Source organism: Triticum urartu, chromosome 2A (assembly GCF_056163025.1).
Source record: "Triticum urartu cultivar PI428250 chromosome 2A, HENAU_Tu73, whole genome shotgun sequence".
Lineage (NCBI taxonomy): Eukaryota > Viridiplantae > Streptophyta > Magnoliopsida > Poales > Poaceae > Triticum > Triticum urartu.
Window position 1 is genome coordinate 524,419,041 of NC_141874.1, and position 26,756 is coordinate 524,445,796.

The 26,756-nt window shown below is 44.5% G+C and overlaps 1 protein-coding gene across 1 annotated transcript; it reads right to left on the reverse strand.

Annotated features, from left to right (window-relative positions):
- Positions 1–797: 797 nt before the first annotated feature.
- Positions 798–7,119, reverse strand: LOC125538416 (uncharacterized). The gene is made up of 4 exons (XM_048701673.2): positions 6,783–7,119; positions 2,937–3,560; positions 2,261–2,436; positions 798–2,163 (listed from the first exon to the last, which is right to left on the reverse strand). The coding sequence occupies exons 1-4, from the start codon at positions 6,842–6,844 to the stop codon at positions 1,565–1,567; spliced, it is 1,461 nt and encodes a 486-aa protein (XP_048557630.1). The 5' UTR covers positions 6,845–7,119; the 3' UTR covers positions 798–1,564.
- Positions 7,120–26,756: the final 19,637 nt, after the last annotated feature.

Below are 26,756 nucleotides of genomic sequence, written 5' to 3' on the forward strand. Positions count from 1 at the left end.
TTCCGTCTATGGTCGTGTGTTCATTCGGAGAGAACAGATTGATGCACACAAACGGTTGGTGCGCAACTACTTTGGATCACCACATGTTTTCCCATATGCTGAAAATGTGACTTCGGGAGGACACTATACTCCAAACCCATGGATCCATGTTGCACTTCACCATCCACATACGTTAGAACAATTAACATGTTCTCGAATTCACCTGCAGACATGAACATGTAGGAAGTAAAGATCAAAATCTTAAATTGATTTACTATTGACTCAAGGTTGAATCTTTCACGACCTATCAGTTCATAAACTAGACAATTACCAATTATATTACCAGAAATAAAAACCCAATCATCTATACATTGTACGCAGTACACTTGCAACCATGGAATGAATTATACAAAAAACTTGATAGAGAAGATGCAATACGGCGTACAAGTCACATGCGCCAACTGCAGTCAAGTGGATGATCCTAATGATGAGCGGCCGGTGAGACAACACGATTCCTTTGATGATTGCTGATGTTACCCGCTGGAGCTTGCTTACGGGACGGCGAGATTAGGAGCGACGACTGCATGCGTATTAGTATTTTGCGGATCAAAAACTGTTACGTATATCAGAGAAGAGAAAAGACAACTCGGCTCAGCCTAATAAGTCAAACCATATAGCTGGACATCACGCACTTAGCAATGGCGTCCAGAATTGGACGCTGCTCTTAATAGCGTCCTTACTATTTTGACAATTTCCACTGGCCATTTATCACTTCCGTAATTAGAGAATTCTTATTTATTATTAATAAAAAAATCGGATAAGGACTTGAAGGCGAACGAGCGCCGGCAAAGATTTAGACTAGGTTTACATTGCATGTAATTGTATGGATTTGATAATTCAGTAATGAGGTACCCCGGTTGTGGAAGAGGAGATTTAAGGATTGACCGGCCACTGTTCGCGGACGTGCCGCGAATGTTTAGTCATGTCTCAGTCGATGCTATATTAGTGAGACCTTGCATTAGATCTGTGTCAATTTTTTTTCAGTTATCCTTTTTTTCTTACATGTTATGTCACTTGACAAAGACATAGCCACACCCTTCAGACATAGGAAATCCAAGAGTCCCCATGTTCCAAGCGGGACTAGGTCATTTCCTTGAACTACCACAGTATCGTATGCTGCAAACTAAGCATAAGCATGAAGCATTAGAGAGGTAGGAATGTTTTCCAGAGCAATCAATCAAAAATCAACCGCCTCAAATTGTCCAATGTAATCAATTGTTTTCCATCTCAAACTGAATCTGTTACGTACAAACTAGCTGGCCAGGTAGTGCAGCTACTAGAAAAACATCAGCATGGGTTGAATCTGAAGAATATTTTGGCATATTCTTCTACAGATGAATATATCGCCATTGAAAACGAGTGGCTTCCCCGCAAAGAAGAGAAGAAAACGAGTGGCTCATCGCAAGCAGTCCGAATCTATCTACCAACCTGAAGAACGAACCCAACCTTTCTGATCTGTCAGCCTAAAGAAGCCTGAATATTCCCCCGGCAGTCGGGGAATCTCGGGAGGCAGCACGCTATCTCTTCAGGTTAGCTCCTGGTTCTTGAAGCTGGGGACCTTGGTATTGTCTCTGTCGCGCTTGAACACAAGGTACAAAGGGCTGTAGAACAGGACACAGACACCAAAAGGAACGATCATCATGGTGAGCAGTCCCCTTGACAACGCATACGCTCCTTCCGCCGACCCGTTGGCGATGTTCACAGTCTTGGCGTCGTAGCCGTATATCCTCTCGGTGACCAAGCCAACAGCAGGGGCGGCCAGTGAAGCGAACGAGCCCTCGAATGCGCGGTCGAAGGCGTAGATCATGGTGCGGTGCTTGGGAGGGACTACCTCGGCGAACATGGGGTTGTTCGCCGAGGTGGCGCACCAGCTGATGGTGATGCCCATGAAGAAGAGCGTGACGGCGTAGGCGAGCCAGTAGTCGGTGGATTGTGGGATGACCGTGAGGAGGATCCACGAGAACGGGATGCCCATGAAGGCGCTGAACTGGGCGCACATGATGCGCGCGGAATCGGGGTAGCGCCGCGACAGCCGGTCCGCTAGCACGCCGCCGAGGAAAGCTCCACTGGCGCACCCGATGGCGAATAGGCTGTTCAGTGCTGCGGAGCTCCTGTTGTCAAAACCTAGGAGGGGTTAACACCGTCAATATTCAGGTTTCTTGTGGAGAGCTGCTACTAGAAGTTTAATGTGGTAGGGGTTTATTGGATTTTTTCGCCCTACCGATGAGTTCGAACCACATGGTGAAGAAAACTATGGCCGTCCAGGGCAATGAGCCAATTATCCCTTGCAGCACAATGATCTGAAATGTCTTCACTTTCATGACACTTCTCGTTGCTACCCAAGAATCCATCCAGATAGAGGGCGGAGGAAGAACATCTTTGTTGGACAAATGTAACCTGGGAAAATAGGATATCAATGTTTATGTTCATTCATCACCGTCCCACCTCTCTTTGCTAGTTTTGGCTCAAATTACTAGTACACATTTCAGTTAGAGCATGAAGAAATCTATACTGTCTTTCAAGTTAACAAGCTTCACTGACCATGGCGTTTTTTTGTTTTTTTATCTGCAGAATCAAACTGAAAGGGACATAGTAATGAAACAAGAGATATGCATCTTTAGAATCAGCCCCGTCAAAATTAACCACAGCACAAAAAAAGCATACGTTTTTTTTGTCACTTGAATAAATAAATAATGTTGATTGTTCTTTAAACTCGTTTTAACAAGATTCATATACTCCCTCCAATCCATATTAATTGTCGCAGCTTTAGTACAAAGTTGTACTAACTTTGTACTAAAAGGTTAAATGAGGGAGTAGTAGTTCTGATTAACGAAGCCTCACAAGATAAGATAAGATAAACAAGCACAAAAATGAAAAAGCACAAAGAAGAGGAATACCTCTCATAGTCGTCGTCATCTAGAAGATGATTGCCAGGGATTCTTCTCGGATCAGTGGAATACAGGTACACAAGAATGCCAATTATCAAGCTAAGAAGTGCAACCATAATAAACGCAAGACGCCACCCAGGCAACCCCCAGTAGTCCTTCCCAGCCATGAGTGTGGCCACAACACTACCACCTATGCCTCCTACTGCACCGATGAGACTTAACAGACCAAACCCAGCACCACGCGTGCCGTCTTTGTAGCTATCTGCTATGAACGATTGAAGCGCCGGTATTACAATGGCAAGTCCAAGGCCGTTCACAGCTCTCCAGAATGCAAGCTGCCCAAAATGCTGGCTGACACCAACAGCCCCTGTTGATAAGGCCCAGAAGACAGTTCCTATTGCAAGCACCGCTGGCCGATCATAGTGAAGAGCAAGGATGCCTGCCAAGGGGGATGCTATCGACTTCAGAAAGTTCATTAGGAAATTAAGGTATCCCAGATCGGTGGGACCAACGTTGAAGGCTACACTGACTTCCTTGTAAACTGCTGGGAGAAGATTCTCATCAGCACGCTCCATGATAGAAGCCAGATTGATGAGGATGAGAGATACGGAGAAACCAAATATCTTCTTCCCTCTGCAAGGAAAAATGTGTAAATCGGTTATGCTATAGAATGCAGCTATGCATGGTGTGTTCCCCTCTACACGGTCCAGTAAATTTCACGAAATATTATTGCATTCGTTAAATACAACTCATACCTTGCATAGCGTGAGTTAACTTATTAGCACATTAAAAAAAATACATCTGATTTATAAATCTTAACAAAGTCATGTTACTGTGACCATTTGTACATCTTGCAGCGATGCACGGTAAGTTCCCCTCTACACAGTCCACTAAATTTCATGAAATATGCATTCAGTAAATACAACTCACGCCAGTAAGCAATAAAGTATAGACTATTACACTCAGTTGCCGAAGACAATTGTAATTAAAAATCCTTTTTGTCACCATCTTCCATTCAACTAATACAGTATTGCACTTCCTCACTGTGTAGTGCCTTATTACAGCTCAAATTTTTTGGGATCATGGAATGTGAGGAATAAAAGAAGTCTTCTGAGATAATTGTGCAACTCAAATTTCTTTCTGTATATAACATTTGTGCGCCTCAATTTTCTCAGACTTCATTTAAATCAACTATACTGCATACCAAACCTCGCCATTTTCCATTTGAACCAAAGATAGAGGACGAGAAGCTTCTATTCCTTCACATAAAGGTAAAACGTAGGCATAACATTATAATTTGAGATCTCCGACACAAATGGAGCACTTGTCATGAAATTTGGTGATTTGATCTTGCTCTAGATGAGTTTGAAAATAAATTAATAGAGAAAACTAGTCCAAATAAATAGTATGTTGGCCGGGGGTACATCCTCCTTTTCAAAAAAATAAAAAAAAATAAAAAATAAATAGTATGTTGCTCAATGGTCTGACTCATTTTAGACACGACTCAACAAATCTGTTCTAACTCTTTCACAAAAATAGCTGAAGTAATAGTAAGTGATGGCGATTAATTGGGTCATGCTAGGTGGGTGTCCAGTCCGTTAATTGGGTAATAGTAGCGTGAGTTAACTAATTAGCACAGTAAAAAATTACACCCTATTATAAATTTTAACAAAGTCATGTTAGTCTGGCCATTTGCTATTACATTTACTGTTGCATCAACAATGCTATGACAGCAACTCACACTTTATTTTCAACAAGGAGGACAAGCCTCCCGGCCAGCAACCCACATAATAACACTACTAGGCGCCTTGCCAGATCAAATCGTTGATTTCCTAGCAGATGACAGATATCATGGCTCGTTATCTGATGGCGGCAAAGAAACATTTCATTCGCTTCGGATCTTCCACAATTAGGGACGGCTTAGAGGTCCACTTATGAGAGGACAGGTAGCTAGGGAAGGAAAGTGCATTAACATAAATACACAGTAAGTAGAGGGAGTACAAAGGTATGTAAATTATAAAAATGAGTCAAATGGATTGACCCACACTAGCAATTCCACGTAATCGGTGTCCCCCTCACAAAAGGGGGTCGCAGTGACCAGGCATGGGCGACTGTTCACCAAAAACATAGGTCTCCGCAAAGTCGTAATACCATGTCTGGGGGCTGATGCCTGCCTAGTGCCGGATGGTCAAGGAAGTTGGTGAACTGATAGCGGCGAAGCCGGCGACCGAAGCTCCGATAAACAACGGCGGGATGAATTTCGCTAGAGGCTAACTCAGAGTGGGCTGGGAGGGGAATCCCGATGCCTCTGCTCCAGTTAGTGGTTTAGGTCAGGGTTTTTTAGTCCTCGCAGGTGCGGCGCTTGGGCGGATGGCAACGCTTCTTCTTCGAGTTTGTCTTCCGGGCTCTAATCCTCCTCGAGTTCATCCGTCTGGACGTAGTCGACGGAGCTCCAGCCTAGATTCCTGCCGTCTCCTTGGGGCAGTGAGGTTAGGGTTTCTAGTCATGTGGCAAGATTTGGTGTCAGGTGCTTCAGATCTATGCAACGGTTCAATGGCGACGACTACGGATCCAGGGCGCTGGTCCTTAGGGGCACGTGCAAGAAGACTTTCCTGTTGTCATCGACAAGGTCAGGCCAGCTCCGATATGGGAGCGTTGGCAGCTTGTTTTGGCGGTAGTAGTGGTTGTTCGGTGGTCTCAGAATCTCGATGTAATTTTTATTATGCTTGAGATGCTTTGTACTTCCGGTGAACTTTTACAATAGATCTGATCCTTTTCGCAAAAAAAAAAGACGGGGTTAATGGGAAGTTGGGAACAGTCTCTCATGTCAGCTAAATTTTACCCCTGACACTAACCAATCGAGCAACCTGAAATGATCATGATGGCTACAGAACAGACCTACATACAAGAAAAGATCGAACAAAGATAACAACTTTCTTGAGGAATGCAACGTCTTCGTATGGCTAGAGCCACAAGATTCTTGCTATTGACAAATCCTTGATAAGGGGAAAATGGAGCAATCGAAATCAGAAGACACTGTTCCCATCTTGTCCATTGATGAGAAGAATGTGGGTATCTATCCACTCAACATCCACCACATGCCAGCGTGATGGCCTGAACTCACAGGCAAGTTGACATGCTGGGCATATCATCAACTCAAAAGGCAAACTAAAGTGCTGGACACATCATTAACACATTTTTTTTTCTTATCCGAAACTGCGCCATGGGTAGAAGCGAAAAGTCAGTGCCCTGCGCCAAATGTCGACGCCAGGTGCACGAGTCCTCCATGTGGATGCTGCCAGGCTCCATGACGCAGAGGCTCCGACCTCCGAGATCCCCTTGTGATGTGCTTCAAAAGAACAAGGGAGGCTGACTTGTGCAAATCTGCTCTTGTTCGATCGTCTCTCCCAATTAGAGTGATGATTCTGCAGTTACTTTTTGGCCTAAGACCGCCATTGCAATACACACATTACCAATCCATGAATCTGAAATCGAAGCAACACGCGCACCTTTTAGTTGACTTTGGCATTCTTCTTCTTTTTCTGCGCTTTTTTTTGTTCTAAAAGGTACAGTAGTATTTCCCTAGAATTTTGTCTTTGCTAAATAAAGTATCAAAAAGGACTCCGGATTCCTCGTTCTAAGTATTAGCTCACATTTTCAAGCATTGCTTTAAAAAAATGAAAAGCAAGGTAGCAAAAAAAAAATCTAAGCCTGGTCCAGGCATCACCAGGATGCCATGGCCGCAGCTCCAGTGAGAACTTCCAGCGACACATATAAATTTGCTGGGAACATTCATCGCAAGACCCGACCAAGAAAACCTCGGAAGAAGAAGAGCTGAGGAAATGGATAGGTCACCTCATGCTTGTGGATGGGGTGAGCGGGGAGCTGGGGGAAGAGCGAGCTCTGTGCCTCATCATGGCTGTCGATTCGGCCGCTCCCGCTGGATCTCTACCGCCACGAGCAGCGCGGCCACAGAACCCCTTCTCTTGCGGCGTCCTTTCTTTCCCACTGCTCCCTGCTTCTTCCCGGTGGCTGGTGCTGGTGTTGGTTACTTGGAGTCTTGAACTGAATCGAGCAGCGCAGAAGCGGGATGGGGTGAGGGCGAATGACGCAACGCTGCACGCACACGGGAGGGAGAGAGCAAGCCGCAAGGTGCTAAATTAATTGAAGTCTCGTTTGGGTGACGTTATGAGGACGGGGCGTCAACCCGTTGGGCAGCTGTGGTCTTATTTTTTTTTTCATTTGGGTGACGTTATCGTGGAATCATTTTGTTATTGTTTCTTTTTCTTCCTCCATCATTTTTTGTAATTTTTTTTCATTTTTTTTACTTCTGCGACACATTACTTGTATGGGATGAGGACAATCGTTCTAACCATCCACGCAAGAAAGCCAGATTAAGAGAAGAAGGAGGGTGGTTGTCTTTGGTGGATCCACTCAGATCTGATCTTTGTTCGTTTTCATTGTGTTTTCACGTTGGAACCTTTCAATCTAGTAAATTCTTTTTTCATCAGCAGTGGTTGCTATTCTAGTGCGTTGGTCCTATAAGGTTTTAGCACGATGACTTTCCGACTGTCTACTATAACAAGTTGTGCCCGGCTTCGGCAAGGAAGGGACGATGACAGCGGTGCGCCTTTGGCTCACTTCAGTGTTTGTAGTCGTCGCTAGATGGTCTCAAATTTAGATGTAAGTTTTATTGTTTATTGTGTTTGCTGTATTGCCATGATTGAAGATGAATATATTGAAAGTTTCCGTGAAAAAAGGGTGCTCGAGGCGGCCCACTATAGCCCTAGAGCCCTCCCGAACACCATCCAGATTAACCGAGAAAGCTCATTTTGAATTTGTAACACATCAGATCATCATCTATCAATAACAATAAAGGAGGAGGAGGCTATTACACCTCCCGGTGGCCTAAACCTGGGTAACTGCGAACATCTTGGGCTTTGATGGTGCTTAGATTTTTGGAGTGTTTAGCCATTGGCCGAATCACAAAAGGGGGTCGACTTGATCTCTAATACCGAGGGTTTCACCATTGACGTGCCCGTTCGGCCACGCCCCTCTGAGAGCATCTCCAGCCGTTCGGCCCCCCAGGACGCATCAAAAGTGCCCCCTGAGGGTGAGCCGGCGATGTAATCGGCGTTGGGGGCGGTTTCGCGCCCAGTCGTCGCTCCCAGCTCGCCCTCAGGCGCCGAAATTGGCCCACTTTTCAGCCCCATTTCGGTGAATAAAGGGCCCATATGGGCGACAATAGGCCCATATTCGGCGTTCAATTATGCACATAAATTTTTTTATCACATATTTCATCACAAAAATATCAAATACTTCAACAAAATAGTACAACAACAAATAGTTCAATACAAATTATATAGTTCAACAAATAAAAACTCATATTTCATCACATGTCGCGCCCGGCGTCGCCCTTCAGCCTCCATAGATGCTCTATCAGATCTTGCTGCAGTTGATATGCACCTGTGGGTCTCGGATCTCCTGACGCATGCTGAGATAGGCAGTCCAAGTTGCCGGTAGCTGATGATCAACTTCGGCTAGAGGACCCTGCCTGTAGTATGGTTCAGTGTCAAAAACTGGGTCTTCTTGCTTGCTCTCGATGATCATGTTGTGCAAGATGACACAGCAAGTCATAATCTCCCACATTTGATCTTTTGACCAGGTCTGAGCGGGGTACCGGACAACAGCAAATCGAGATTGGAGCACACCAAATGCCCGCTCGACATCCTTCCTGCAAGCCTCCTGAACCTTCGCAAACCAGGCGTTCTTGCCTCCTGGCACAGGGTTTGAGATCGTCTTCACAAATGTCGACCATCTCGGATAGATGCCATCAGCTAGATAGTACCCCTTGTTGTAGTGCCGCCCATTGATCTCGAAGTTCACCGGAGGAGAATGACCTTCAACAAGCTTGGCAAAGACAGAAGAGCACTGCAGCACGTTCATGTCATTGTGAGTTCCTGGCATACCAAAGAAGGAGTGCCAAATCCAGAGGTCCTGTGTGGCCACCACCCCAAGCACCACACTGCAACCGCCTTTGGCGCCTTTGTACATCCCCTGCCAAGCAAATAGGCAATTCTTCCATTTCCAATGCATGCAGTCGATGCTTCCAAGCATCCTAGGAAATCCTCTTGCTGCATTCTGTACTAGGATCTGAGCAGTGTCTTCCGCATTGGGTGTTCTCAAGTATTGCGGTCCAAACACTGCCACCACTGCCCGACATAACTTGTAGAAACACTCCATGCTGGTGGACTCGGCCATGCGCCCATAGTCGTCGAGTGAATCACCGGGAGCTCTGTATGCAAGCATCCTCATCGCCGTCGTGCACTTCTGGATGAAGGTGAATCCAAGAGCGCCGGTGCAATCCATCTTGCACTTGAAGTAGTTGTCGAACTCCCGGATGGAATTCACAATTCTGAGGAAGAGCTTTCGGCTCATTCGATAATGGCGCCGAAATGTTTTCTCGCCGTGAAGTGGAGCATCGGCGAAGTAGTCGGAGTAGAGCATGCAGTAGCCTTCGAGACGATGCCGGTTCTTTGCTTTCACCCACCCAGGCGCCGAGCCACCTCGCCGCGGCTTTTCATTGCTCGCCAGCAGCTGGGCGAGGGCGGCGAGCACCATGAGATGCTCTTCTTCCTGGACGTCGGCCTCGGCTTCCTCCTCCAGCAGCGCGGCGAGCGCTTCCTCGTCATCCGAGTCCATCGCCGAGGCAGGCAAATCGCCGAACACCTTGCGCTCGGTGGGCGTGTACCCGCCGCTAAACCGCGCCTCCGCGGCCGGAAACGCCCAACTGCTGTTGGAGGGGCTGCCGCAGCGAAGCGCTGCTATTTTTCCGGTGGGGAATGGCTATCTAGCGATGTAGGGCGACGGGAGGCGCCGGGATATAGCTACTGGTGGCCGAGGGCGCGGGGGGTGGGAGGCGAGTCAGGGAAGAAAACCTTGACTTTTCCCCTGACGGTGTGGGCCAGCCACGCTTTTCCATTGCGCCGGAGCCCCCAACTGCTCCCCAGTGCGCCGGGTTCGGCCTGTGACCGCCGGGCGGAAAAAAGGGCTGAACTGGCGATTTTCGGTGTCCTGGGGGCACGACTGGGCCGTTTTTTGGGCGCCGGCACCAAAAAAGTGGCCTGGGGAGGCCTGTTGGGGGCGCGGCTGGAGATGCTCTAACCGGCATGAATGCGGCGAGGGTTCTGAAGCCAGCGGATGTGGAGGGTTTGGTGTGTGTTCGCATTGTTGGAGTCCTATGTGGCGGATAGGGATGGCAATGGGTCGGGTTTGGGGCGGGTGGATCTGGTCCAAATCCAACCCATGACCCATCTTTCTACCCTCTGCCCATCCACCAAATTATCCATGGGCAAAACTTGTGCCCATGTCCAAACACATTGGATACCCACATACCCATGGAGCTCCATGGGCATAGAAAAGTCAGCATGAAGCCTTCCCAAAGAGCAAATTAACTCATCATCATTCACTCACAAATGACAACATAAGCTACATGCATAAGTAGACAACAAGTAATACGATGAGTCCTTAAGTGTGACATACCAGAGGTTGATTCTTCAGCATATAGCTCATGGAACAAGTTGCATATTTCCTGTCATTTCCCATTGATTCGCTCTTTCTACTATCACTGGCATATGGCCCCACATGTCATACGGGTATCCATTGGATATCCATGGAGCACAAACTATAACCATGCCCAACTCGGCGGTTTGTGGGTATCCATATCCATGGACCCATGGGCGAAAATGTGCTCCATACCCTTGCCCAACCGGGTCGTGTATCCATGGGTATTCAGATCCGTGGATAAAATTGCCATCCCTAGTGGCAGACATCCATGCTCCCACAAACCTCCCTCATTTTGGTGGCAGTTTGAGGTATTTTGGATGTCTGGACTGACCGGAACAATTTTCATGACCACTATTGGACGACTAAAACTATTTGGATTGTTCTGTCTGACGTTTGAGTTCGATTTGATGATTCGCATTGGAGTTGGCATATTTATTGAGCCAAGTTGGGTGTGGTCAGGCGCCATCTTCACAGACTAGGCAATCTAGTTACCGTTTCGGATCAATTTTTTACAACTACTCATAATTACGTGTTGCAAAAAGGTAACCAACATAGTTCACCTGCCTTTCGAACACGCACCCACGAAACTAACGAGTCGTCTTTGTGCCAAGGCCGGACAACACCGACCTGCACAGACCGAGCGACTCTTATTGCTATCCTGATCCTATTCTGTACGTTCCTCGGCTTACAAATGATGGCTTTATGATATACTACATTCCTATTTCTAAGACGTCTTGGTGGTTCAATATGGTTCGTTGTATTCTTTGTTTAGCATGCCATCACCACTATAAAGAAACACTTTAGTGATGATACATGTTGGTCACAGTAGGTCATGTTTTCTGTCATGTATATACATCCGTGATGATTTTATGACAGAACTAAGATAGTCATACCTGTGCTGTCGTAGAAGTGTTCCATGAAAATACTTAAACTATCATCATGGAAGTGTCCACTTTCATTGTGATAAAATGACGCGTCATGGAAGTGTTTTCGTTAAGCGTAACCGACACATGGCACCCACCATAACGGGTCGCCATTGAGCTATCGGGTCCGGTTTTGAATTTGATAACCCGTTAACAACAGGACCAATGATGATTTTCCACATGTCAAATTGTCATTTGCGAAAGGAACCACGTGTCAGCTCGATGTTGCGACAGATGCCATCCGCCCAATGGACGGGAGGCACCAATGAAACGTCGACACGTGGAACGGCCCAACAGTGGCCCATTTAGATTAAAAAGGCCGACCTAGTCAAAATAAGCGGGCCGACCCATTTACGGCCTACTTGCTACTGGCCCATTTACAACCACGGTCCATACGAGTTCTGCCATTACGTCCCATCAAAGGCTCATTAATGATTTGACACCATTGCGACCCATCGTCAGTTCCATCCCGTTAACAACCCACTGTCTTTGGGCTCATTTGTGGCCTGATCTTCTTTTGGCCTGTTGGCGGCCCATTCTACGGATGGGCCAATTTCCAGGCGATACGTCTTTCGGCCTTTTAGCGGCCCATTCTATAGTTGGGCCAATTTCCAAGTGGTATGTCTTTCGACCTTTTTATGGCCCATTCTGTAGTTGGGCCAATTTCCAGCCCGGTGTGTCTTTTGGCCTATTAACAGCCGCACCACAGTTGGGCCCTATACGATTCGACCTAATGTTGGGTCCATTAGCAGCCCATGTTCTCCATGGCACAATTCTAGCCCAACCCGACTTTTGGCCTATTAAAGGCCCGTGTTATACATCGGCCTACTTATGGCCCAATAGGATTACGACTTGTTAATGACCTGCCATGGAAATGGGCCAAGCATTAACTGAGGTCCATTTCGGCCCGCTAGTGACGCGTCGGTTCGTTTCCATTATTGTGGCCCATCCGAGCTTTCAGCCTCGTAACGGCTTGATAAGAACCCTTGTTAGTATGGGCCCACATTAGAGCCAGAATCCATTTCTGTCGAAGACCATGGGGAAGAAATCCTCGTGGTTACAGAAGACAGGCCGAGCCGAGGTGAATTCTCAGCCCAAATGACTCCAAAGCTGCCACAACAGCCGGAGGTCTCCACCCCTGCTACCATGGTGGGTGGAGCAAAGGTGGCTCTGCCTACCCCTCCTGCCCCAGGGCTGGTCCAAAAGGGGTGGCTGAGGAGATGGAGGTCTCTGCAGCGAGCTCCTCCATCATGAAAGAGCGCCATGCCAGGGGAGCTTTCGGTCCGTAGAGGCCGGAATGCACGAGATCTTCAAGGGTCTCCTCACAGGCTTCGACGTATGTCTCATATAACCTGACTTTCCTCTATCGTATGTTAGCTTAGTTTGATATTGATAACCCACAAGTATAAGGGATCAATCGTAGTCCTCTCGATAAGTAAGAGTGTCGAACCCAACAAGGAGCAGAAGGAAATGACAAGCGGTTTTTAGCAAGGTATTTTCTGTAGGCACTGAAATTGTCGGTAACCGATAGTTTGGTAGCAAAATAATTTGTAACGAGCAAATAATAGTAACGATAAAAAAGGTGCAGCAAGATAGCCCAATCCTTCTTGTAGCAAAGGACAGGCCAAAACAATCTCTTATAATAAGCAAAGCGTTCTTGAGGACACACAGGAATTTCATCTAGTCACTTTTATCATGTTTGTTTGATTCACGTTCGTTAGTTTGATAATTTGATATGTGGGCGGACCCGTGCTTGGGTGTTGTTCTTACTTGAACAATCCTCCCACTTATGATTACCCCCTCTCGCAAGCATCGACAACTATGAAAGAAGAATTAAGATAAATCTAACCATAGCATGAAACATATGGATCCAAATCATCCCCTTAAGGAATAGCACATAAACTAGGGTTTAAGCTTCTGTCACTCTAGCAACCCATCATCTAATTAATACTCCATAATGCATTCCCTTAGGCCCAAAGATGGTGAAGTGCCATGTAGTCGACGTTCACATAACACCACTAAGGGAAACAACAACATACATATCAACAAAATATCAAACGAATACCCAATTCACATGATTACTTATGACAAGACTTCTCCTGTGTCCTCAAGAACAAAAATAATTACTCACAAATCATATCCATGTTCAATATCATAGGGGTATTGAATATCATAATGTGTCTAAACATATAATCTTCCACCAAATAAACCAACTAGTATCAACTATGAGATGTAATCAACACTACTAGCAACCCACATGTACTAATATGAGGTTTTGATACAAAGATTGAATACAAGAGATGAACTAGGGTTAGAGATGAGATGGTGCCGGTGAAGATGTTGATGAAGATTGGTCCTCTCATGATGAGAGCGTTGTTGGTGATGACGATGCTTTTGGTTCCCCCCTCCCGGAGGGAAGTATCCCTAGCGGAATCGCTCCGCCTGAGAGCAAAAGTGCTCCTGCCCAAGTTCTGCCTCGAGATGGCGGAATTCCCTCCCGAAAGTCCTCTCTCTATTTTTTCTAGGGAAAATGGGCTTATATACCATAAGATGGGCACCGGAGGCTGGCCAGGGGCCTCACAAGCCACCAGGCGCGCCCTGCGGGGTGGGCATGCCTTGGTGCCTAATGGGCACCTGGGTGGCCCTCTCTGGTACTTCTTTTCTCCAATATCTTTTATTTATTCCAAATTAAATCTCTGTGAAATTTCAGCTTATTTGGAGATGTGCAGAATAGGTATCTCTGACATAGCTTTTTGAGGTCCAGAATTCCAGCTGTCGGTGTAACACCCCTATGTAATGAGCTACAATAACCCTCTTTGTTTAAGCTAAGTCGTTTTCTAAACAGTGCTTGATCTCCTTTTGATCCTAATCTCATTTCAAATTCTACTTGAATTCAAATTCAAAATTATAAGTGAAATAAATAAATTCACAAGCATGAAAACTAAAATGTTCATAATGTGACAAATAATCCATAGATAATTATGGTGGAGAAACCAACATTTTACGAAGTGTTTAAATTGCCCTAAAATAATTGAAACAGGGGCCAAAACAATAATTTAAATGCTTTTTAAATTATAAAAATTGTAAATTATTATATTTAAATGCAAAACTTTTTGTGGAAGTGACCTAATTTACAACACTAATTAAGGTGCTAGTTTTGTATTTTATAAAACTAAATTTATTTTGGAAATAAAAGAAAAATGGAAGTTAAAATAAAAAGAAAACAAAATAACAAGGAAAGGAAAAAAACCTGGGCTTTGGGCCTAAGTGCATAGTGCACCGGCCCAGCTCACCTCACCTTCTCCCCCTCCACCTCTCGAGCCGCACCGCCACAATGCGCATGGTGCGCGCATCCATGCTAGACCGCCTCGACGGCGACACCCCAACGAGGATAAGGGCACCCTTCCAGCGCCTCGAGCTCCTCGGCCGCCTGACCTCCCCCTCACTCGCTCGCCCCCACTCTCCCCTCTCACCCATCTCCTCTCCACCCGAGCCGCCTCGCCATGACCGTCGTCGACCCCGCGCTCGCCGTCACCCCCGCGCCCTGAGGAGGTGTCCATGACCTCCTCCGTCGTCCATGTCGTTGACCCCATCGACTGGTTCGAGCACATCCCCCGTGCATCGACGTCGAAGCCATCATCTTATTCCTCGGATCCTCGCCTTCGTCCCGATGTTTCTGGCACCCCTACTGCTCCTAAACCAACGTAGAGCCCTCGTGCGCCCTCTCGGTGAGCTCGCCCTCCTCTCCCCTCCATTTGCGTCGTCTCCCGTAGCTCGTAGACGTGTCGCCGTGCTCCGTCGTCCGCCATGGCCGACAAGCAGCGCGCTCCCGTGCCCCTCGGGCTTGTCCGAGCATACCGCCGTGCTTGTAGTGCTGCGTAGGTGCGGTCTGGGCGCTTAGCTCTTCGAATGCGCGGCCGTAGCACCGAAACCATCGAGGCCCGAACGCCACCGACACCTGTCGTCATCGCTGTGGCCGTCTGATAACCCATAAGTATAGGGGATCACAACAGTTTTCGGGGGTAGAGTATTCAACCCAAATTTATAGATTCGACGCAAGGGGAGCCAAAGAATATTTTTAAGTATTAGCAGCTGAGTTGTCAATTCAACCACACCTGGAGATTAATTATCTGCAGCAAAGTGATCAGTAGCATAGTAATATGATAGTTTTGATTGTAGTAGCAATAGCAATAGTAACGGTAACAGTGATAGCAGTAGTTTTGTAGCAAGTGCAACAATAACGATAGCAGTAGTAACTTAGCAAGAACAATATAAGAGAAATTCATAGGCATTGGATCGGCGATTTGTTGGATGATATTCATCATGTGATAGTCATAACCTAGGGAGATACAACACTAGCTCCAGTTCATAAATATAATGTAAGCATGTATTCCGTAAATATTCATACATGCTTATGGAAAGAACTTGCATGACATCTTTTGTCCTACCCTCCTGTGGCAGCAAGGTCCAATTGTAAACTAAGGGATATTAAGGCCTCATTTTAATAGAGAACCAGAACAAAGCATTAACACACTGTGAATACATGAACTCCTCAAACTACGGTCATCACTGAGAGTGGTCCCGACTACTGTCACTCCGGGGTTGCCGGATCATAACATGTAGTAGGTGACTATAACTTGCAAGATCGGATCTACAACATAGATATAATGGTGATAACATAAACGGTTCGGATCTGAAATCATGGCACCCGGGCCCAAAGTGACAAGCATTAAGCATGGCAAAGTCATAGCAACATTAATCTCAGAACATAGTGGATACTAGGGATCAAGCCCTAACGAAACTAACTAGATTACATGATGAATCTCATCCAACTCCTCATCGTCCAGCTATCCTACGAAGAAATTACTCACTACCAGTGGGGAGCATCATGGAATTGGCGATGGAGAAGGGTTGGTGATGACGAAGATCGAAGATCCCCCTCTCCGGAGCCCCAAACGGACTCCAGATCTGGTCTCCCGATGAAGAGCAAGAGGTGACGGTGGTTCCTTCTCATGGAACGCGATAATTCTTACTCCCTAATTTTTTCTGGAAAAATAGGATTTTATAGCATCGGTTTCAGGGTCCGCGGGGCCACCAGGTCGGGACAACCCACCTGGGCGCGCCTGGAGGGGGGCGCCGTGGTGGGTTGTGCCCACCCAGGTGCCCCCCTCCGGTGGATCATGGCTCTAGAAATTCTCTTTATTGATACAAAAAATCCTCGCAAAGTTCCGTTCCGTTCCAAGAACTTTTATTTTTGCACAAAAACAACACCATGGTAGTTCTGCTGAAAACAACGTCAGTCCGGGGTTAGTTTCATACAAATCGTGCAAATTAGAGTCCAAAACAAGAGGAAAAGCGTTAGGAAAAGTAGATACATTGGAGACGTATCAACTCCCCCAAGGTTAAACCTTTGCTTGTGCTCAAGCAATTCAGTTGATAAACTGAAAGTGAAAAAGAAAATCTTTTACAAACTCTTTTGCTCTTGTTTGCATAAATAAGCTTAAACAACACCCAGGTTTTCAGCCAACATTCTAACTAACCATGCCGACAATAACTCTTAAAAAATTTATCAACTCATATCAATGACATAATCAGCTAGCGAGCAATAATAAGATATCTCAAACAGCAACACGTTGTCAAAACAACCATGATATGATACGACAATAGTGGTATCTCGCTAGCCCTTTCTGAGACCGCAAAACATAAATGCAGAGCACCTCCAAAGTTCAAGCAGCGACTAAACACTGTAATTCATGGTAGAAAAGATCCAGTCATGATGCACCCAACATTAGCTACACACAATGCATCAGCATGACAACAATGCTCTCAGGTTCTGGCGCTTATCTTAGAAGGTGATGACACAACATAAAAGTAAATAGATAGTCCTTTCGCAGAGGGAAGCAGTGATTTGCAGAGGTGCCAGAGCTCAAGTTTTTAAAACAGAGGTAAATGATATTTTGAGAAATGCACCCTTCTTGTTTACTCCACGACCATCAGTTATCAATATCTTCCATGCTAAACATGCTAGTGGCGGTTCCCAAGCAATAAAGTAAAGGTTATGACTCCGTAGGAATTTTTGTTTGATTATTTGAAAGCCTTTTCTGTTTGCAGTTTGGGACTGGGAATCCCTATTACCGCCCTTTTCTCGTGCAATGGTGAGTGAATAAACACTCAACCTGAGAATAACCCGCTTAGCATGGAAGATATTGACTACCTCCTGTCGCTACATGAACGATCGAGGCACACAAAAGGGATATTTATTTGAATTTTTAGAGATGGCACATGCAAATTTATGTTGGGGAATGTAGTATTTCAAAAAAAATTCCTACGATCACACAAGATCTATCTAGGAGATGCATAGCAACGAGCGGGGATAGTGTATTCACGTATCCTCGTAGACCGAAAGCGGAATTGTTAAGTAATGCGGTTGATGTAGTCGAATGTCTTTGCGATCCAACCGATCAAGTACTGAACGCACGGAACCTCCGTGATCTGCACACGTTCAGCTCGGTGACGCCCCTCGAACTCTAGATCCAGCTGAGGCCGAGGGAGAGTTTCGTCAGCACGACAGCATGGTGACGGTGATGATGAAGTTACCGATACAGGGCTTCGCCTAAACACTACGACAATATGACCAAGGTGGAAATCTGTGGCGGGGGGCACCGCACATGGCTAAGACATCAACTTGTGTGTCTATGGGGTGCCCCGTCCCCCGTATATAAAGGAGGGGAGGAGGAGGAGGGCCGGCCTCAAGGGGCGCGCCCAAAGGTGGGATTCCTACTCCTAGTAAGAGTAGGTTTCCCCCTTTCATAGTCCATGTAGGATAAGAAGGAAGGAGAGGAGAGGGAGAAGGAAAGAGGGGGGCGCTGCCCTTTCCATAGTCCAATTCGGACCAGCCCATGGGGGGCGTGCGACCACCCCTTGAGGCCCTTCTCTCATTTCCCGTATGGCCCATTAAGGCCCACTACTTCCTCCGGCGAATTCCCGTAACTCTCCGGTACTCTGAAAAATACCCGAATCACTCGGAACCTTTCCGATGTCTGACTATAACCTTCCAATATATCGATCTTTACATATCTACCATTTTGAGACTCCTCGTCATGTCTGTGATCTCATCCGGGACTCCGAACAACCTTCGGTACATCAAATCACATAACTCATAATACAAATCGTCATCGAACGTTAAGCGTGCGGACCCTACGGGTTCGAGAACTATGTAGACATGACCGAGACACATCTCCGGTCAATAACCAATAGCGGAACCTGGATGCTCATATTGGCTCCTACATATTCTACGAAGATCTTTATCGGTTAAACCGCATAATAATATACGTTGTTCCCTTTGTCATCGGTATGTTACTTGCCCAAGATTCGATCGTCGGTATCCTCATACCTAGTTCAATCTCATTACCGGCAAGTCTCTTTACTCGTTCTGTAATGCATTATCCCGCAACTAACTCATTAGTCACATTGCTTGCAAGGCTTATAGTGATGTGCATTACCGAGAGGGCCCAGAGATACCTCTCCGACAATCGGAGTGACAAATCCTAATCTCGATATATGCCAACTCAACAAACACCATTGGAGACACCTGTAGAGCATCTTTATAATCACCCAGTTACGTTGTGACGTTTGATAGCACACTAAGTGTTCCTCTGGTATTCGGGAGTTGCATAATCTCATAGTCATAGGAACATGTATAAGTCATGAAGAAAGCAATAGCAATAAACTAAACGGTCATAGTGCTAAGCTAATGGATGGGTCTAGTCCATTACATCATTCTCTAATGATGTGATCCAGTTCATCAAATGACAACACATGTCCATGGCTAGGAAACTTAACCATCTTTGATTAACGAGCTAGTCAAGTAGAGGCATACTAGGGCACTCTGTTTGTCTATGTATTCACACATGTACTAAGTTTCCGGTTAATACAATTCTAGCATGAATAATAAGCATTGATCATGGTATAAGGAAATAAATAATAACTTTATTATTGCCTCTAGGGCATATTTCCTTCAGTCTCCCACTTGCACTAGAGTCAATAATCTAGTTCACATCGTCATGTGATTTAACACCAATAGTTCACATCTTTATGTGATTAGTTCACATCTCCATGTGACTAATACCCAAAGGGTTTACTAGAGTCAATAATCTAGTTCACATAACTATGTGATTAACACCCAAAGAGTGATCATGTTTTTCTTGTGAGAGAAGTTTAGTCTACGGGTCTGCAACATTCAGATCCGTATGTATTTTGCAAATTTCTATGTCTACAATACTCTGCACGGAGGTACTCTAGATAATTGCTCCCACTTTCAATATGTATCTAGATCGAGACTTAGAGTCATCTAGATCGGTGTCAAAAGCTTGCATCGACGTAACTCTTTACGATGAACTCTTTTATCTCCTCCATAACCGAGAAATATTTCCTTAGTCCTCTAAGGATAATTTTGACCGCTGTCCAGTGATCTACTCCTAGATCACTATTTTACTCCCTTGCCAAAATCATGCTAAGGTATACAATAGGTCTGGTACACAACATAGCATACTTTATAGAACCTATGACTGAGGCATAGGGAATGACTTTTTCATTCTCTTTCTATTTTCTGCCGTGGTTAGGTTTTGAGTCTTTACTCAACTTCACACATTGCAACACAGTCAAGAACTCCTTCTTTGACTGTTCCATTTTGAACTACTTCAAAAACTTGTCAAGGTATGTACTCATTGAAAAATTTATCAAGCGTCTTGATTTATCTCTATAGATCTTGATGCCCAATATGTAAGCAGCTTTACCGAGGTCTTTCATTGATAAATTCTTATTCAAGTATCCTTTTATGCTATTCAGAAATTCAGTATCATTTCCGATCAACAATATGTCATCCACATATAATATCAGAAATGCTACAGAGCTCCCACTCACTTTCTTGTAAATACTGGCTCCTCCAAAAGTCTGTATAAAACTATATGCTTTGATCAACTCATCAAAGCACATATTCCAACTCCGAGATGCTTGCACCAGTCCATAGATGGATCGCTGGAGCTTTCACACTTTGTTAACATCTTTAGGATTGACAAAACCTTCTAGTTGCATCATATACAACTCCTTTTTAATAAATCCATTAAGGAATGCAATTTTTATATCCATTTGCCAGATTTCATAAAATGTAGCAACTGCTAACATGATTCGGACAGACTTTTAAGCATCGGTACGAGTGAGAAAAATCTCATCGTAGTCAACACCTTGAACTTGTCAAAAACCTTTTGCGACAATTCAAGATTTGTAGATAGTAACACTACTATCAGCGCCTGTCTTCCTCTTGAAGATCCATTTCTTCTCAATGGCTCGCCGATCATCAGGCAAGTCAATCAAAGTTCATACTTTGTTCTTTATACATGGACCCCATCTCAGATTTCATGGCCTCAAGCCATTTTGCGGAATCTGGGCTCATCATCGCTTCCTCATAGTTCATAGGTTCATCATGGTCAAGTAACATGACCTCAAGAATAGGATTACCGTACCACTCTGGTGCGGAACATACTCTAGTTGACCTACGAGGTTCGGTAGTAACTTGATCCAAAGTTTCATGATCATCATCATTAACTTCCTCACTAATTGGTGTAGGCATCACTGGAACTGATTTCTGTGATCTACTACTTTCCAATTTGGGAGAAGGTAAAATTACCTCATCAAGTTCTACTTTCCTCCCACTCACTTCTTTAGAGAGAAATTCCTTCTCTAGAAAGGATCCATTCAGAGGAGGATACCATATCATCATACCACATCACTATCATTTTAACACAATTTTGACATCCAAGATAAATCATTGCCCACTCCTAACTACTTATGCGTGGCATGAGAAACTATAATCTCTAATTTTCATTGCAAATATGTTTAATCATAATGTGTTGAAGCATGGATACTAGGTTAAACATATTTACAAAAACAGAACAAGTCGAGTTAATACCCGTTTCTCTCTGCCACGGCCAGTTCATCGAATATCGTCATTATTGCCTTTCAGTTGCATGACCGAACGGTATGAAAATAATAATAGTGCAAGAGTGCCGTGGACTAAGTTGGAATCTGCAAACATTTTATTAAAAAGGAGAAGACAAGGTAATACGGGCTCTTTGTTAGATCAACAATAATGCATATGAGAACCACTCATCATTTTCATCGTGGTCTTCTCCTTGGTATGACTCAATAAAAAGAAAAGAAATTCAGAGAAACACACTAAAATATTTTTGGAGTTTTTGGTTTTCTTGAACTAGAAAATAAAAGGGAAAAACAAAAACGAGAAAAACTATTTACACGGGAAAGGTCCCAACAAGTAAAATAAGAACAAGGAAATCTTTTTGGGTTTTCTTTTTAGTGCCACAGCTAACTAATCTAGAAATAAAAATAAAAAGGAAATAGGAAATATTTTTGGATTTTCTCAAAGTTTTTCAAACACACAAGAAGAAAGCTAGAAAATTAATTTAACATGGATAAAACAATGAAAAAGTGTGGACACCGACAAATGATGTGTGCGAACATGAATGTAATGTCGGTGGAAATACGTACTCCCCCAAGATTAGGCTTTTGGCCTAGCTTGGTAATCAGTCAGTAGCCTGGATAATAGTTGGGGCGGTAGCTCACGGAGGCTCTCGGTGCGGATGCCCCAGCCTGCCGTGCGGCCACAACCACCGTGTTATGAGCTCGGGCCTCGCTCTCAAGAACAAAGTATCTCCCCTGCTGTGATAATCAAAGAGAGGAGGCGCAGGCAAATATGTGTGCACAATAGAGTCTTGATTAAACAACAATTTATAGGTGAAATTATGGGGTTCACCTCTAAGGATCTTATGGCGTTTCATAGCTAAATACTGCGTGGGTAAAATAGGGTCATAGGGCAAAGGTGGAACACCCAGCTCTCGTGCTAAACATGTGGCATAAATGCAACCATAGAAATAACCACTATTAGCATTGTTGCAACCTGCGTGCAACAACCGCTCCAAGATTATAACTTCTGTCACCGGTGAGAGCGATGCATATGAGGCTCAAGTCTAGAGCACAAAGTGTACTACAACCTTGTTTGCCTACAATACATTTTCCATTAAATAATGCGAAGTACTGAATTGCAGGAAAATGAATGCTCTTTATTCTACCTTGCGTCACTCCCCTAGTCTCACCGTAGCAAAGACTAGTCAGGAACGCTTGAAACTCATGCCTTGGTGGTTCGTCTAGCGAACCCAGAATGGGATTTTGCAATGTTGAGCAAATCTTGCTAGTGATACGGTAAAAGGATTTTCATACGGTTTAAATGACACCCTAGACTCACGGGGGTGAAATTTAAATCCTTTGACAAGTGATTCAGTTAGAGTGTGGTGTTGGTTGCACTTATCTGAAATGTAGGGACCGAGGTCGGCATTGTGAACATATTGCTCAAATTCCTCCTTGATGCCCATACTCGCCATATAATCATCGCATGGCCATAGGCATGTTTTAGTGGCGGCATCTCATATGGAACTTTCACTTGGTTCAACATAAGACCGACGAGCGGGGTTGTCACTAGAAGATGCTCCCGAGGATCTTCTCCTCAAAGAACTCCTTCCAAAAAGGTTCATCATATTCGCGTACAATTTTTTGAAAATTTTTGGGTGACAAACATTTATCAACAAAACTTTACAAGAGTGATAGCAACTACTCATAGGGATACATAGAGGCCATAGCAAGCATTCAAACTACTTAGAACTCTAAGAATTCAACATGCAAGCTCATCTATAGCAGCACCAAGAGTAGCTAATTATTTCAAATATAAACCACTAAAGCAAAAACTAATTGGACAAATGGGGGAGTAACATACGAAGAAACAATCCCCCAAAACAGTTCTAGAAACGGAGCTTCAAGCAAGGAGATCGAAATCCGCGGGTTTGAGAGCAAGAACACGAGAGAGAGAGAGAGAGAGCAATGGTGATTTGTTTTCTGGAGGTAGGTGATGATGTGGTATGAAGATGAAGGAAATATGCCCTAGAGGAAATAATAAAGATGTTATTTTATATTTCCTTATATCATGATAAATGTTTATTATCCATGCTAGAATTGTATTAACCGGAAACTTGATACATGTGTGGATACATAGACAAAACACAGTGTCCCTAGTAAGCCTCTACTAGACTAGCTCGTTAATCAAAGATGGTCAAGTTTCCTAACCATAGACATGTGTTGTCATTTGATAAACAGGATCACATCATTAGCGAATAATGTGATGGACAAGATCCATCCGTTAGCTTAGCATAATGATCGCTTAGTTTTATTGCTATTGCTTTCTTCATGACTTATACATGTTCCTCTGACTATGATATTATGCAACTCCCGAATACCGGAGGAAGACATTGTGTGCTATCAAACGTCACAACGTAACTGTGTGATTATAAAGATGCTCTACAGGTGTCTCCAAAGATGTTTGTTGAGTTGGCATAGATTGAGATTTGGATTTGTCACTCTGTGTACCAGAGAGGTATCTCTGGGCCCTCTCGGTAATGCACATCACTATAAGCCTGGCAAGCAATGTGACTAATGAGTTAGTCACGGGATGATGCATTACGGAACAATTAAAGAGACTTGCCGGTAACGAGATTGAACTAGGTATGATGATATCGACGATCGAATCTTGGGCAAGTAACATACCGATGACAAAGGGAATGACGTATGTTGTTATGCGATTTGACCAATAAAGATCTTCATAGAATATGTAGGAGCCAATATGAGCATCCAGGTTTTGCTATTGGTTATTGACCAGAGATGTGTCTCGGTCATGTCTACATAGTTCTCGAACCCATAGGGTTCGCACGCTTAACGCTCGATGACGATTTATATTATGAGTTATGTGATTTGATGACCGAAGTTTGTTCGGAGTCCCAGATGAGATCACGTACATGACGAGGAGTCTCAAAATGGTCGAGAGGTAAAGGTCGATATGTTGGAAGGCTATATTCGGACATCAGAATGGTTCCGAGTGATTTAGGTATTTTTTGGAGTACCCGAGAGTTACGGGAATTCGCCAGGGGAAGTTAATGGGCCTTATTGGGCTTTAGTGGAGAGAGGGAAGAAGGGCCACGAGGTGGCGCGTGCCTCCCCCTGCCCAAACCGAATTGGGGCACGGCCCCCCTTTCTTTCTCCCCCTCCCTCTCCATCCTTTCCTTCTTTCCTACTCCGAAAAGGAAAGTGAATCCTACTAGGACATGGGAGTCCTAGTAGGACTCCCTACACTTGGCGCGCCCCTAGGAGGGTCGGCCTCCCTCCCTCCCTCCCTCATTTATATACGTGGACAGGGGCACCCCAAAGACACACAGGTTGATCTTTAGCCGTGTGCGGTGCCCCCTCCACAGTTTTACACCTCGGTCATATCGTCGTAGTGCTTAGGTGAAGCCCTGCGTTGGTAACTTCATCATCATCGTTAACACGCCATCTTGCTGACGGAATTCACCCTCGGCCTCAGCTGGATCAAGAGTACGAGGGACGTCACCGAGCTGAACGTGTGCAGATGCGGAGGTTCCGTGCATTCGGTACTTGATCGGTTGGATCGCGAAGACGTTCGACTACATCAACCACGTTACTAAACACTTTCGCTTTCGGTCTACGAGGGTATGTAAACACACTCTCCCCTCTCGTTGCTATGCATCTCCTAGATAGATCTTGCATGATCGTAGCAAAATTTTGAAATAGTGCGTTCCCCAACAGTGGTATCAGAGTCAGGTGTATGCGTAGATGTTATGTGCATGAGTAGAACACAATGGGTTATGGGCGATAATAGTCATACTGCTTACCATCAACGTCTTACTTTGATTCGGCGGTATTGTTGGATGAAGTGGCCCGGACCGATATTACATGACCGTGTTCATGAGACTGGTTCTACCAACGTGCTTTGCACACAGGTGGCTGGCGGGTGTCTGTTTCTCCAACTTTAGTTGAATCGAGTTTGACTACGTCCGGTCCTTGTTGAAGGTTAAAACAACACACTTGATGAAAAATCGTTGTGGTTTTTATGCGTATGTAAGAACGGTTATTGCTAAGCTTGTAGCAGCCACGTAAAACTTGCAACAACAAAGTAGAAGACATGTAACTTGTTTTTGCAGGGCATGTTGTGATATGATATGGTCAAGATGTGATGAGATATAAATTGTTGTATGAGATGATCATGTTTTGTTAAAGTTATTGGAAACTGGCAAGAGCCTTATGGTTGTCTCTTTATTGCATAAGATGCAAGTTCCATATAATTGCTTTATTTTATCATTGTGCGATAGAAATAGTTTCAAAAGCAATAGTTGGCAAGACGACCATGTGAAGACATGTTGATAGAGATCAAGATGATGGAGATCATGGTGTCATGCCAGTGATGATGGAGATCATGACGATACTTTGGAGATGGAGATCAAAGGCACAAGATGATAATGGCCATATCATGCCACATATTTTGATTGCATATGATGTTTATCCTTTATGCATCTTATTTTGCTTAGTACGGCGGTAGCATTATAAGATGATCCCTCACTAAATTTCAAGGTATAAGTGTTCTCCCTGAGTATGCACCATTGCTACAGTTCGTCGTGCCGAGACAACACGTGATGATCGGGTGTGATAAGCTCTACGCTCACATACAATGGGTACAAGCCAGTTTTGCACACGCGGTATACTCAGGTTAAACTTGACGAGCCTAGCATATGCAGATATGGCCTCGGAACACTGAGACCGAAAGGTCAAACATGAATCATATAGTAGATATGATCAACATAGAGATGTTCACCATTGAAAACTACTCCATCTCACGTGATGATCGGACATGGTTTAGTTGATATGGATCACGTGATCATTTAAATGACTAGAGGGATGTCTATCTAAGTGGGAGTTCTTAAGTAATATGATTAATTGAACTTTAATTTATCATGAACTTAGTCCTGATAGTATTTGTATATCTTTGATGTAGATCAATAGCTCGCGTATAGCTTCCCCGTTTTATTTATGATATGTTCCTAGAGAAAACTAAGTTGAAAGATGATAGTAGCAATGATGCGGACTGGATCCGTGATCTAAGGATTATCCTCATTGCTGCATAGAAGAATTATGTTCTTGATGCACCGCTAGGTGACAAAACTATTGCAGGAACACATGCAGACGTTATGAACGTTTGACAAGCTCGGTATGATGACTACTTGATAGTTTAGTGCACCATGCTTTACGGCTTAGAACCAGGACTTCAAAAATGTTTTGAATGACATGGAGCATATGAGATGTTCCAAGAGTTGAAATTGGTATTTCAGACTCATGCCTGTGTTAAGAGGTATGAGACCTCTAACAAATTACT